Source organism: Petaurus breviceps, unplaced genomic scaffold (assembly GCF_028583685.1).
Source record: "Petaurus breviceps papuanus isolate PSGF00001 unplaced genomic scaffold, PetGlider_PUasm1.0 90721, whole genome shotgun sequence".
Classification (NCBI taxonomy): domain Eukaryota; kingdom Metazoa; phylum Chordata; class Mammalia; order Diprotodontia; family Petauridae; genus Petaurus; species Petaurus breviceps.
Window position 1 is genome coordinate 7,063,656 of NW_027187322.1, and position 15,291 is coordinate 7,078,946.

At 46.3% G+C, this 15,291-nt stretch overlaps 1 protein-coding gene and 1 long non-coding RNA gene across 3 annotated transcripts in view; one reads left to right on the forward strand and one right to left on the reverse strand.

Annotated features, from left to right (window-relative positions):
• SHANK2 (SH3 and multiple ankyrin repeat domains 2) overlaps positions 1 to 15,291 on the reverse strand; it is a 698,541-nt gene that overhangs the window by 373,435 nt on the left and 309,815 nt on the right. For both annotated transcript variants that reach the window (XM_069066555.1, XM_069066556.1), the window contains one exon: positions 14,228 to 14,341. In XM_069066555.1, coding sequence (XP_068922656.1) covers positions 14,228 to 14,341 — 114 coding nt within the window. The remainder of the gene's footprint in view (positions 1 to 14,227; positions 14,342 to 15,291) is intronic.
• LOC138144957 (uncharacterized) lies at positions 7,000 to 14,224 on the forward strand. Its single transcript, XR_011164054.1, has 2 exons — positions 7,000 to 11,123; positions 12,151 to 14,224. It is a non-coding gene; the product is annotated as an uncharacterized lncRNA (long non-coding RNA).

Consider the following 15,291-nt stretch of genomic DNA (forward strand, 5'->3'; position numbering starts at 1 on the left):
TCTTTGTGTGTCTCTCTCTGTCTCTCTCTCTCTCTGTCTCTCTCTCTCTCTCTCTCTCTCTCTCTCTCTCCCTCCCCCCCTCTCCCCCCTTTCCCTCTCATATATTCCCTGTGTCTTTTTGCTCAAACAGACATTTCCTTTGTACAGATGGCAAAGAGTTGTTTATGTACCTTCTTGAGCCCCAGGTGTACTTCTCTGGTACCCCAGCTGCCACAGCTTTCCCTTACAAAATTACCTTCCACCTACACTCCATCTTGTAGATACCTAATTCTTTGCACGATGTCTCCTCTAGTAGAATGTAAGCTCCTTGAGAGCATAGCCTATTGTTTTGGCTTCTCTTTTTAGTTCAGTGCCTGGCACATAGTAGGTGCTTAATAAATGCTTACAGACAGACTAATTCATAAGAGGCTTCAGTGCCATTGCATTATACCAGACAAACATCTTATAAATTGGGAAACATCACAAGAAAGCATGTTGCTCTAAGGTCTCCTCCCTCCCGCCCCCCAACACACTAGATGGATTTCTGTTAATAATTCGTGAGAAAAAAAATCAAAACAACTTCAGAAATATGGCCTCTCTGCCCCCCATTATCATTCCTAATCTGCTGTGTTATGGGGGGCTAGGGCAAGAATGTAATTCAGTTTTTCAAGGGAACTTAAAGAAATGTCTGCAGCATTCCTATCAGGATCCACAGGACAAGAGAAGTCCCAGCCTGTGTTTGATAAGTGGCCAAGAAAGAAGTCAGGAGGGACTGTGAAGAAGCTAGTCACAAAGGAGCAGAGGCTGGTGATCTGTCTTCCTGCAGGTATGAGACAGTGGGTGAGGTCTTGGCCATACTCTATGGAGCACAAAACCTACTGTGACCAGGATAAACACTCAGAAGGGCTTTCCTGTTTACCAAGATGTTTTAGAAATAGCCAGAGTATTCAGTGATGAATGATACAATCTGAATCAAGGGCTCTCAGAGTACTGGATAATTATGAGTCAAAATCATCCCTTAGACTGACTTGGAAATTCATACAGAGACAACAAGGCCTCAGAATCAGGGGCCTTCTCAGGCCTGACATGGCTGCCTGGACATCAGCCTCAGGGAAAGGAAGCTTGTTTATCACTCCAGTTAGTCTATGGGGCCTCTTGATTGGCCATGGAGATTGGGGATCTTGTGGAAGGAAGCAAAGCACTTTAAAAGACAAGCCTTGGTAAAAATCCAGCATTGGGGTTCACAAGGAAGCCCTGCCCTCCTGGGGGTCCCAGGAACGAATAATACAAAGTTTTATTGAAAAAAAAAAACAGATCCTTTTCTTCAAAAAGGGATCATGCTGGAAAATCGTCCATTGCCCTGTATATCTAAAACGAAAATTGCCCTACAAGGCTCCTGCAACTAACAAAAATTCCTTGGGGTCTTCCCCATCAAATTAACCATGCCTACCTTAATCCCTGAGGGTTGGGCCCAGCACTTCAAAATAGAGAGAGATGCTTGCATTAAGATAATATTCTCTGTCCCCAATAAGACAATCTACTTTGAAATAGCATCCCAACCCTTATACAGCTCTTAGTTTTCTTCCACTTGGAGTAATAAATGCATTTGTGATCATCCCAGCTCCCATTTTAATAAAACCTAAAACAATATGAGTATTATGGTCCCCAACCTACACCTGAGAAATGAGAGGCATAGAATAGTTAAGTAATTTTGCCCAAGGGCACCCAGCTAATAAGGGCCAGATTAGAGTCCTCAAACTGCAGATGTGACCTCAGAGGCCAATTCATCCAGCCCCTGCCCAGACAGCATGCCTATCATGGGGGCATCCAGCTGGTACGAAAAGACTGCAAAGAGCATAGGAAATGCGGCAGTCACCACCCAATCTTCTTCCTCTGAAATCAGTGACCGTTCTTTTATGCCATATTGCCATTTCCTTGGATAAAAAACCCTGATCTGAAAGTCAGAAGATTCAGGCTACGAACTAGCCATGAGAGTGACCTGCAAATCCTATTCCTGCAAGCTCTGTTTTTTCTCATCTGTAAAATGGGCATGTTCAAGCTTCAAAGCCCAAAACAGAAGATGGAAAGGCTAATACTACTAATCTAAAGCCCTTTCCAGATCGGCCCCTTTAAAATGTGGGTGAGATGATGAACAGAAGGTCTTTTTTAAGGATTCCTTAGGGGAGAAGAAGAAAACTGTACTAAGACCCATCTTTCTCTATTCAGAAAAAGATGGAATTGACTACAGAGAGGACAGTCTTCTGAACCCTTGAAGGGACTCTCCAGGAAGAAACGGAGATTTCTAAAACATTGTTGTCCTTGAACATATTATGATCTTCCTCCTGCAAGATTCTTATAAATGTTTCCTCAAATCATTTTGATACTGAGTCCCATTTGAGGGAAGGAGGAGGAGGGGATGAGTCCATTTTGGATAGCTCTCTCTCTAGCCTAGTAATGCTTGCTTAAAGAATAATGTTGCACTCAACTGCATTGTTTTTGGTGAGCTTGTAAGTAAAATGAAGACTACAATGTTACTGTTACTGTATTACTAGGTTCTGCGGCTGTAGGTTCCTTTGGCATCCATGATCATACACTCAGTGAGTGTCTGAGGTGAAATTTGAATCTGGGTCTCTAGACTCCATACCAAGTATCTGATCGGCAGTGGAACCTCATGGTTCCCATTCTGACTGGATGATGTGTACTGCAAGGTTGGGAGAATGCTGTGAAGCAAGCTGAGCTAGATGTTAGCAGAAGCACCTGACACAATCACTGGAAACAAGATGGAAAGATGGGAGTGAGGCTACAGCACCCTTAGGTGACTCGGACTGACTGAAGGGCCACCCTCCAGATCCTTGTGTCATTTCCCATCTTCCACTTGGATAAAGGGATGGATGGCAATGTGTCCAATTTGCAGATGACACAAAGCTGGGGGTGGGGAGGCAGGTGACCCAAAACTAGCTGGATGATGGAAAGGATATGAAGTCATTGACAGGTGAAAATATTGGGCTGAATTAGGCAGAATGTGATGTAATAAGGACCAATGGAAAGTCTTACATACAAGTTGAAGGAATTGACTGGCAAGTCCATAGCAAGAGAGACATGACTAGAGAGCAGTTCAACTGAAAAAGATCTGGGGGTTGTAGTGTACTCCAAGCTCAACAGGAGTTAATAGTGTAATATGGCTGTGTGAGGGACCCTTTGACTCTCTGGGCTTGGGTGAGGCCATATCTGAAAGACTAGTTCAGTTTTGGCACCTCTTTTTTTAGGAAGACTATGGAAACAGTGAAGAGTGCCCATAGAAAGGGGACTGACATGGGGAAGGACCATAAGCTTCTATGATCAAATTACCAGGTGAAAGACTTTTGTTGGCCGTGTTTCTATAAAACGAGCCCCCAGGACAGGGTTTGGGGAAGAATAAATAAAGGTTTTCTGAAGAGATGACTGGAGGAAGAGCTGTACTGGGGATGTTCAGCTAGTGGGAGGCTTGGGGGGGCATCCTTAACTATTGGAAAGGCTGTCATCTGTTTCTGTCAGTCTGTCACACACATATACACACACATACACATACTCACACACAAATAGATACATACACTCACATACACCCACACTCACATTCGCATACACACACACAAACTTACATACTCACACACACATACACATACACACTCACATATGCACATACACACTTCACACACTCACATACTCACACACAATACACACATTCATACGCACTCACACAATACACATACATACACTTACACACACACACCATCTCAGCTCTTTTTCTTCTGCTTAGCCACATGACAAGGACTAAGCAGTAAACATATACACAGACTTTAGCTTCTCAGGACCCTTCCAAGCCCATAATCCTGAGATTGTCTGATCCATTGAGCTATAAAGTGAGGAAAATGATATTTCCATTCCCTCTTTCATGGAGCTGCTGTGGAGAAAGTGCCTTTATAAAATTTACAATGCCAGAGAGGTGGGAATTCTTGCTGGTGCTTCTGCTTCTTATCAAGGTGGACATTTTTCTTATTATGTACCAGGTACTGCTGTTTAGTTATCTTCCTGGGGTCTAAATCTTCTCATCTACTTTTGAAAAATCAAAACCAAATAGAAAAGTGGTGGATGTCAGTTTTCCTTTAAGATGGAATGAGGCCAAGTTCCCATTTCTTTGTGGCACTTTTTTTTGTGGTAAAGGCCTGCATGACAGAGCCCAGCCAGCCATCCAGTGCTGAAAGGCCCTAGAAGGGACAGGTGAGAAGGTTTGATTACCCCCTTAGTAACAAAGGGGAGAAAAGAAAAATACCTTTTACGGGGAAGGCTTGGAGGTCATGGATCAGCAGATCTCTCCTATCCAGAGGCTGCCACTTTGTTCAGTATCTACTGGGTATTTGCCTCCTGCAACTCACAACAGTGCCACTTTTGCCACTGACCACAAGGAAAGCTAGAAAACTTCCTCAATTTGTGTTTGTGTCAAGATTTTAAGTCTGTCGATCCAGAGGGACTTGAGTCAAGGTAGGCAGGGCTGGCTGGCTCTCTCAAACTCACACAGACACACACACATCCCATCTCAGCTAGGAGCCGAATCTTCTAATCTTACTAGTAACAATAAAGATCAATCCCCTCTAATTTACACAGCCTCTTTTTAAAGTCTACCAATAAAGGGGAATCCTTTGTCCACTTTGGGAAAAGGCTGGATGTCAACTCCCTCTAAGTTATTTTCAGTTCGTCTTTCACAAGGTAAAGTTATTCCCCATTGGAGCCACCATCACAGAGCCAGAGCTGGATGGGAGACCAGGCAATCCACACCCTGCTAACAGCACGGCTATCGCTGAAGCCCACTTCATTCTTGCCCATCCTTACAATTCTCCAGAAAGCAGAGCTTCACATGTGTTTTCCTGACCTCATTTGGTAAGCAGAATTCAAAAATCATCAACAAAGTAAAAAAAAGACACAGATTGAGGAGGAAACAGAAAAAAAAATGACAGAAAAGCCCAAAGCTGTGCAGAACCTGAACATAAACTGGAGAAGCCCGTCAAAGTGATCTAGACTGTCAGAGCTAGAAGGCTCCCCAAGCCAAGCCATCCACACCTGGAAAGGAATCCTCTCTACAACTGACCTTGCAAGGGGCTGGGCAGCTCCTGCTTGAAGATCTGCCGTGATGGGGAACTTGCTACTTCACCAGACAATCCGTTCTTTTGTACAACTGAGATTGTTAGAAAGGCCTTTCTTACAACACATTTAAGTCTGTATCCCCACAAGTCCCACTGCCACCCTCAGCTTGCCCCAGACCCGCTGTTCTGCTTTCTATCCTTTGGGCCAAGTAGAACTAATTCCTTGGTGAAGATTTCTATAATTGTTGCTATCATCTCATGGTTATATACTGTAACAATGGTTACAAAGCCCTTTCCTTGCTCCACAGGTGATTACCAACATTTTGTAGAGATGGACACAGTGTGACGGAAATGAGTACTTTCCCAATTTATTATCCAAGAGCTCTACAGGTGGGAAACATGTTGGTTTTGATGACAATGTTAAAAATTCAGAATTCTCTAAACTCAATGGGATGCCATGTACATGTGGCATGAGAGTAGTTGCAGTCCTCAGCCCCCAGATCCTGGGATCAGTATTCAGGAAGGTATGGCAGCTGGTCTTTGGAACAGAATGCTTTGTCAGAGAAGGTACCATTCTGACAGACACTAATGATCTGCTGGAAAGACAAAGTGGATATCGCTTTGGGAGGTCAAAGAAAAGGCAGGTATGGGAATTCCCCACATCTCTGTCTAGGACTCTTGGTTTCCTTCTCCCAGGGCACCACATTCTCATGAAGAGTTGAGAGGGAGCCCCCTGAGAAGGGCCCCAGCAGGAGGTGGCCCCTCCTTCAGCAGCCCTGCTTTTTCCTACCTTATTAATATTTTAAATGACACTAGTGCTAATGCAGCCACTTGGCCATGTTTTGAGAGGCTCTGAAAATAACAAAAGCCAGCTATTTGGGGAGCTGGACAACAGGCCTGCCAAGTCCCTGCAGATGGCTTTGTACACTCTATGACTAACCTCTGGTATATTTACATGGGTAACTCCAGGACCAGGACCCAGACAAGGCTAACTATAAGCATCCCCAGCCTGGGGCTCATGACAGGCAGGGTCCCCAGCAGCCCCCGCCCCATGCTTTGTCTCCAGGAAAGGGCTCTGCTCATCCTGTGCCTATGGAGTTGGGTGAGGCAAAAGCTGGCACAGATGTGAAGAGCCTTTCTCAGAGACACACCATCTCAGCAGCCAGCCTGGATGTGGAGCCCAGAAGTGGGATCTTCTGCCAACAGCCAGCACCCTAGCTCTCCTTTGGCACCAGGAGCATCTGCAGGTTTATGGAATCATCTCTGGGAGAGATGCAACATGTGCTGAGGCAATGGGCTGGGAGGGGGGAGAGGTCAAAGGTCTGCTCTCCCATATTTCCCTAGTCAGCCTTGCCATGGATACTGTCCAAACTCTGACTTTTAGAGTCACCATGTGTATGGAGGTATTAAGTTATCTGAGATCAGGAACATCACTGGGTAATGATAACAACAGGTACTACTCACCTTTGTCCACGGCTTTACTGTCTGCAAAGCACTTTGGGTATGTCTTGTCATCTTTACCTTCACATCTCTCACCTACAATCCTTTCTACCTATTCATGGCCTTGGTAAAGGTTTAGACTTTGGCAATAGTCTGCTAACTGGCCTTCCTGTCTCAAAGCTCTCCCAGCCTAAGCCATCCTTCCCTGCCCTGCCAAAGTGGGCCTCTTAACATGCACTTCTGACCATGTCACATCTTGAGTCAATAAACACCAAGAGCTCCCTATGACCTCCAGGATCAAATATAAAATCTTCTTCTTGATTTCTGAAGCCTTCCCTCCTCACTTCCTCCCCCTCCTCCCTCCTCCCTCCCCTCCTTTCTTCCTCCCTCTACCTCCTCCCCTCCCTTTCCTTCCTTCCTCCTTCCTCCTTCCCTCCCTTCTTCCTTCCTCCCTTCCCCCTCCCCTCTCCCTCCCTTCTTCCTTCCAGGTTTTCTGACATGAACAAGCTGTAGGACCTCAGGACAGTCACTTTGTTTTCTCCAAGGCACAGTTTTCCCTTCTGCACAATGGGAGCAATGCCACTTGCATTTCCTTCCTCCCTGGCTGACATGACACAAGAACACTTTCTACACTCCAGGTGCTAAGGAAGTCTGAGTAGTTCTGCCATGGAAGGAGCTCTTACTGGCACACAGTAGGCACTTAAAAGATGACTGAATAAGTGTCTTCTCTGCAAACACGATAGGGCTCCATACATAAGCTTTTGTTCTACCTCGGACTCTTAGGTAGCTCTGCAGTGCTTCTGGTAGAGGAGAGCTGTTTGAATCCTCTTTGCTTTGGGCTGGAGAAAGTGACTTTACACATCACTCCCCTTCACTCTTACTTACGGAAGCAGATGACTCTCACTGGGCTTTTAAGAGGTTTGAAGATCAGCCAGAAGAAGGAGATAGCCAAAGATAACATTTTCTGTAAGATAAGATTGTGTCCCCTAGTTTAATTACTCTATAATTGTTTCATACATAGAAGGCAGGAAGAGAGTGGACCATGCTACCTAGTGCCAGCTCTAGGTGCTGTGGCACCGGCCTGGATAGTCCCCCAGTGCTGGACACCTCTGGCTACCTTGGAACTCCTAACCCCCTGTCCCAGCAACTCTGCTCTGAGGCCTTAATGAAAGTCTCTCCCTTGGTGGAACCCAGAACCGATTCATAAAACTGTCTGTGGAGAGGAGGTGGCAGAGTTCAATTAAAAAACCTCAAAAGACTTACATGAACTGATACAGAGTGAAGTGAGCAGAACCGGGAGAACATTGTACACAGTCACAGCAGCATTGTAACAATGATCAGCTGTGAATGATTTAGCTATACTCAGCAATACAATGAGCCAAGACAATTCTGAAGGACTTAAGATGAAAAATGCTATCTGCTTACAGAGAAAGAATTGATGGGGTCTGAATACAAATCAAAGCAGACTATTTTTCACTTTCTCTCCTTTCCTTTTTTTTTTTGGTTTGAGTTTTCCTTAACAAAATGACCAAAATGGAAATATGCTTTACATGAGTACACATATATAACCTGTATCAGATTGCTTACTCTCTCAGGGAGGGTAGTGAACATGGAAGGACAGAACTTGAAAGTAAATATAAAAAAAAGACAAAGGTTAAAAATTGTTTTTACATGTAATTGGGGAAAAATAAAACATTATTTTAAAAATTAAATAAAGAATCAAAAAACAAAAACAAAAAACCATTTGAGAACCGAGGAGGCTCCAGAGAAAAGTTTGATACAAGAGGAGATGTCACAGGCACAGGAGGAAGAGCACAGGGGCACTCTCCCCCTCCTCCCCCTCCTCTCTCTCTCTCTGTCTCTGTGTCTCTGTGTCTCTGTCTCTGTGTCTCTGTGTCTCTCTGTCTCTGTCTCTCTCTGTCTCTCTCTCTCTCTGTCTCTCTCTCTGTCTCTGTGTCTCTCTGTCTCTGTCTCTCTCTGTCTCTGTATCTCTTTCTGTCTCTGTCTCTCTCTGTCTCTCTCTCTCTGTGTCTCTCTGTCTCTGTCTCTCTTTGTCTCTCTCTCTCTCTCTCTCTCTGTCTCTCTCTCTCTCTCTGTCTCTGTGTCTCTCTGTCTCTGTCTCTCTCTGTCTCTCTCTGTCTCTGTCTCTCTGTCTCTCTCTCTCTCTGTCTCTCTCTCTCTGTCTCTCTCCAAAAAGCAACATAGAAATAATATGGGGAACACAGAGAAGGGATGTCATCTCCTTCATTTTTCACCAAGGGGATGGCAGTTTACAGAATCTACCAACAGTTTTCACAAAGTAGGCTCCTGGCAGGTCAGCAAGATGGCTTCCCAGCTCTGTCGCCCTTTCTTCGTGTGGCCCTGGATCACTGAGTTCCCTTGCCGAGTCTCAGTTTCCTCATCTATAAAATTAAAGTCTTGGACTGAATGATTTCTAAGGACCTCCTCAGGTCCACATCCTCAAATCATTCATTAAATTTATAGAAGAGGACAATGAGGCCACAAGGGCTACACCATCTCCCCAGCTCATACAGATGGTTATTAGGGAAGCTGGGCCTTGAACCCAGGCCTCCTAACTTCTAGGATGGTCTTCTGAGTTTCCTCCTGATGTTGGGGATTCTGGAAAGGGCAAGGAGGCCCCAAATTGGGCATAGGAAAAACCAGGGGAAATTCAAGCAATCAGAGAAGAGTGTTCAACAAGACTTAACTTAGTCTGGACTCGATTTTCAGTCATAATAGGGTAACGGACACCACTATTTACCTGAACTTTCTTAGGAAAATGTACTCCTATGCCCAGATAGGTTCAGATATCCCCCAACCTGAAGAGTACTTTGTCAAAGTAAAGCAAAGTCCTCAGTTTGCCTTTGTAAATGCAGAGCAGAAGGAGCTCCTCTCAGAGAAGAGGGCTGACTTTCCCTTGGAGCAGAAGCAGAGCTCCTGCCATGGCCTTTCTTGAGAGCATCCCACTGAGAGCAGCCACTTGCAAAGAGGGGTGGCAGAGCAGGGAGTCAGAGCTGCACTCTCTGCCTTCCTGCCCATTTCTCTCTCTCGGCTGTTGGGACATCTGGGCAGTACTGAATTTTCACCTCCTGCTGAAGATCTGGACCCTTGTATTCACATCCTGATTTATGCAATATATCCCCTTTGCTCCCTCCCGAGAAATGTTTGTGTTTGTTAATAATCAGCAGGTTGACAATACAAAATGAAATATAGCACATAGCTCCTAGACACATGCTAGTTGTGTGACCTTGGACAAGTCCTTTAACCTGCTCATTTCCTTCACTGTCAAAAGTGGGTCTGAGACTAGTTGGATTGCCAGGTCATTTCAGCTCTAAGACTATGACCTTCCCACACTAAATATGCAGCTTCTCCCAGCCCCCAAATCATCCACTGTCAAGGATATATATGACTGTGCTAAGGAAATGACAAACTCCCAGCCCCCAAACAAACTGCTTGGGAAAGGCAAGGAACTTCATCTAAGTCAGGCTTCTGAACGGGAGCCAAAAGGACTAACAATCCTTAAGTGATAACAAGAGACTTTCACCCCAAATAACTGCTCAGCTTGAGTTAAGTGGTGCAGAGAGTTCAGCCTGTTTTACTATCTCTAGAATGGGGGGGGGGGGCAGATCAGTGCCATCGAGCACAAACAGATCCATACTCAAGGATCCCTGCAGTCACATGTCCATTTAGTTTTCAAATGTAATGTTATCTCTTTTCTTGTATTTTTATTTATTTCTGTGAAATAGTTCTCAATTATATTTTAATTTGGGTCAGGTCATATTTGGGAATGCTGTGAACTGCAGGAAACCTTTGGTCGAAATGATCTCTCGACTGCTCCCTGCTCTGAGATTGCATGTTTTAACACTCTCCATTCTTTGGTCGAAGGTCCCTCCAGGTTTTGGTGTTCTCTGTTCTAAGGGCCCAGAAAGGTTGAACATTCCATAATTCCGTGAGTGTAAATTTTCTATGTATTGATGCCCTTTGTGCTAATTTTGGCTACAGTGAAATAAGTAAGAGGCATCCTAAAGTCCCAAAGGTTTTCTCCTCCTTTGAGGGAGAGACAGAGACAGTGAGAGAGAGAGAGACAGAGAGAGACACCCAGAGACACAGAGACAGAGAAAAACACACAAAGAGGCAGAAGGGGTAGGTTTTATTGTGAAGGGTGGCATTATCCGGCTCTCTCAGTGCTGTACCCACCATCTGTGCAGGATCCCCATGGAAGAAGTCACCAATCCTCTGACCTTAGGACCAGTCATCAGTCCCCCTTGTAATACTGGGGTGGAATTCTTGCTATTGAGAACCAATGACTTCATGTCACAATCTCACTGTTCACAGCAATTCAATTCAGGAAGGTCCAAATGAAGTCAATTAAATTCAAGAGAGATTTATTAAGGGAGAGACATTGGGTGGTGCCAGGGATCCAGATCTCTCTCTTCCTTCCAAGCTGTGGGGGTGGGGGAGAGCATGGCAGTCAGAATGAGAAAGAGAGAACTCCAAGCTCCTTTGAGGAGGCAGTGATGGCTCCCACTGTGGGTGGGCTTGGAGGGATCAGGGAAGGTTTTCATGTAGGAGGTAGCATCTGGATTGGTAAGTGGAGGACCCAGAGATTCCCATTCTTGGGGGAGGGCTGGTGTGAATCCACGGAGGAGGGAGAGAGAATTCTGAGTTCCGGAACAGCCAGCTTGTCGTCCAGTTTGGCTGGAAGATGGCATGTGTGTGAAGGGAAGTAATATGAAATAAGCCTGTAAAAAGGTAAGCTAGAGCCAGATCGTGGGGGTGTAAATGTCAGTCTGAGACATTTGCATTTGCTCTTAGAAGAATTGGTTTGGTATGCCCAGTGTCCATCATAATGCCTTGTGCATTATGGGGGCTTTACAAAAGCTTCTTGAATTGGATTACACTAGGGAGCCATGGGAGACTTTGGAGTAGGGGAGTGCCCTGGGCCTTTTGGAAGACTGTTTTGGTAGCTAACTGGGAGGTGGGCTAGAGGAAGAAGAAACTGAAAGCAGGGAAAAGAGAGAGAAGCCTATTATATCAGTCTTGGTGCGAGATGATGAGGGCCTGAGCTAACATGGTGGTGGACAGGGGGAGAGAGGAAGAAGGATTGGGCAGACAAGCAGGCAGCTGGGAGGAGATGGAGGAATGGGAGGGAAGAGTGGAGGAGGAGGCCCCAGGCTGCAAATCCCAGGCCTTGAAGGACAGTGGTATCCCTGACAGAACAGGGCTGTTTGAGGGAAGGGTAGGCTAAGGTAAAAGAGACAGTTCTGTTGGAACTCCTTGAATTTAAGGGCCAAGGCAACAGCTTGGTAGCAACGACTGACAGTCAGTGGCTAAGGAAGGACTTGCTAAAGGGACAGAGATAGGGGCTAGAAAAACAGCATCGAGAGTTCCCTGCAGAGAGAAGATGCTGAACCCATGGGACTGACGTCAAGTGAGATTCAAGGCGCTGGGGATCCTTATCCAGAAGGCGGGCATCCATGCCCTCAAGAAGCTTCTCTTTGGAATGGGGGAAGAACACAGAGAGGGGGCTTTTAGATGGTGAATGGGGGGAATGGGGCTGGCAATTGTCCCTTTACTTAGCAGTGGTGGTGTTTGACGTGATTCTTGTTCTAAGGTGAAGAGGAAGGAGAAGAGAGTGGTGGTGGGTGCAGCAGCAGGAGGGACAGCGAGATGTCTGCGTCAGCCCTGGCCAGACAGAAGGTGAAGAATGACTATCTACAGCTATATGGAGTGGCTTAAGTGCAGTTTGTGCACACTCACCAACCAGGGCAACTGAGTCCCAGGGCAGACACCCAAAGCTGAAGTATGAACTCATCCCACCCAGGCGTGGGATTGGGCTCATGCAGGCCAGGTCCTGAGGCTTCCTCTACCAAGTGGGGAAAGGTGGGTGGGGAAGGCAGTGGAAGGACAGACAGATCACAAAACACCCAGACTGAAGAGGACCTGGTTTTTGGTTGCATGACTGGCTGAACAAGTTGGCTAAGATCCCTAAGGGACAGAGTTTCAATCACTCAAGCAAAGAAAGTCACATACAGAACTTTGTGTGACGCCCATGCTTGTGGGCAGGAGATGGGTTATGGTCTAGTAAAGGAGACTGGGGCAGGGGGTGCTCAACAGTTGACAAAACTGCAGAGAGGTCCAGGAAGAGGGGACCTGAGAAAGGGCCCTTGGACCCAGAAGTGAAGAGGTTTTTGGCACCCTTGGTGAAGGCCACTGCGGTTAAGATGCAGAGTCCCCAGCCAGAGAGCAATGGGGGTAGAGTGGCACTTATCTGAGGAAAGGAGGAGAAGGGGTGGGATATGTGCCCCACACAGCAAGTCACCCCCCCAAAGCGAGTCAGGGCTGCAAACATCTTGGCTGGCTGTCTGTATCCAGAAACCTCACATTTAATGAGGCTCTGAATCCCTCACTCACCCTGCCAGTCACTGTCAGGGAAACAAGGCTGACAGTGTGGCCCAGGGACAGTGGGGAGCCAGGGGAAGGCCTGGGAATCCTCTTTTGGGCATGATCAAGGCTCTTTCTGTCTGGGCCTCGGTCTCTGCCTGTAAACCCCAAGAAGTTGGGACTAGAGGGCCCTCCCAGCCCAACCTCTAGGACCCAAGCCAAGCGCTGGGGAGGCGCTCTCCCTCCAGCCTGCTGTGTTAGAACAAGAGGCCTATTTCTGGCTCTATAGCTGACCCTGGCTTGGAGGTCAATAAGAACAGGTGGGACAAACAAAGGCATGAAGTGATCCTTTCCCAAAGGGAACTAGCTGTTCTCCCGGAGATGAACCAAAGTAAGAACCCAAGAGATTGAGCCTAAAAGGGCTGAGTGGGGAGGGGAAGGGAACAAGCCTTAAGACATACCATCATTGTGCTAATAACTTTATAGGATTATCTCATGGCTTCTCACAACAATCCTGAAAGTGCTACTATTCTCATTTTACAGTTAAGGAAACTGAGGTAAACAGAGGCTAAGTGACTTGCCCAGAGTCAGACAGTTAGTAAGTATCTGAGTCTGTATTTGAACTCAGGTCTTCCTGACTCCAGGCCCAGTGGTTTAACCACTTGAATATCTAGTTTACTGAAGCATTTCCAGAGCATGGAAGGGAATGATAGCAGTATTTCTATAATGATTTATGGTTTGTAAAGCGACTTACACATATTTGTTCATTTGATTATCATATGGTAATGAAGCCTGAGGAAGTTTAAGTGACTTGTCCAGGGTCACACGGCCACCAATGGTCTAAGGTGGGATTCATACTCAGCTTCCTGTGTCCAAGGCCAGCCTACTATCCATTAGTCACTAACAAGGAGACATAACTTGCTTTAAAATGCAGATTTGGGGGATTTTGTGAGTCATGGAAGAGGGAAATAAGGAAGCCCCAAGTATCTGATCCACCATGATGTGCTTCCAACACACATGCCGTAAGTGTGCCTGCAAATGCTTGTCTGTGTTAGGCACACCCAAGGAGATGCTGCATGCTGCCTCCAGTCTGCGAGGGGGGACTGCCCACAAAGCCCATGGAAAAGACACAAACCCAAGGTTGCACGGCTCGGGACCATCCAAGCAGCTCAGGGGTGGCCGGGCAGAAGCCACAGGCCAAAAGGGAGACAAAGGACACCTGAGGCCAGAGGACCAGCCGGGGCATCTCTTGTCATAAGAGATGGTAGAAAATAAAAGACGAGTTTTGGGAAACTCCCAGATCTTACCTGCCTTGCTTTCATTTGGCTTACACTGGACTTCCTCCACACAATCAGCAGGAAACCATCCAATGTGGCCCCGGGTGCTGCCTTCCCAGAAGCCACCTTCACCAATGCTCAACACTGAGAGAGAAGAAACAGAGACACATTATAGAAGTTTTCTCTTCTACATACACACACACACACACACACACACAAACACACACACGCACGTACACACACATACACACACACACGACTGACTGACAACACAGGAACCAAAAGTGAGCTGTCAAAGGGCCAGCACAGGGGAAAATACCAGAGTGAGAACATGGTGTCCTGGGTTCCAGACCGAGCTATTCTATTAATGGGATTGATGTATGTGAGGAAGTTGCTTCCCCTCATTCCACCGTGAGTTCCTTCGGGTCAGGGACTGTCTTTTGCCTTTTTTGCATCTCTAATGCACAGCACCATGCCTGGTCCATAGGAGCCACTCAGTGAGTGCTCGCTGACAAGCTCTGAAGACCCTCAGTTTCTCCAAGGACTGCTCTAGTGGGCTGGGCGCTGGATCTGGAATCAGAAGCCCTGGGCGTGAATTCTTGCCTTAGGAGGCATTAACTGTGTACCACTGAGCAAGTGCACAGGAGTCTCACTCTAGGATCAGTTTCCCCATCTAGAAAACAAGGGGACAAAATGCTACGATCTCTAAGGTGCTTTTTCTAGCCTAGGATGTCTAAAAGATAACCAGGACAGGGAGCAAAAGAACAAGAGATTGAGGCTACTCTGGAGATCCCAGTTCTGATACTTGGCCAAGAACAAGTCACCTCATTTCTCCTGGCCTCAGTTTCCTCATCTGTAAAATAGGGATAATAATACCTCCAGGAGAATATACTTTATGGGAATTGGTCATCATCGTCATCACCATTGCCATCATCAGCAACACCATCATCACCATCATTATCATCACCATCACCATCATCATCATCACCATCATCATCATCACCATCATCATCATCACCATCACCACCGTCATCATCACCACCACCATCATCATCATCATCATCATCATCACCACCATCACCACCGTCATCATC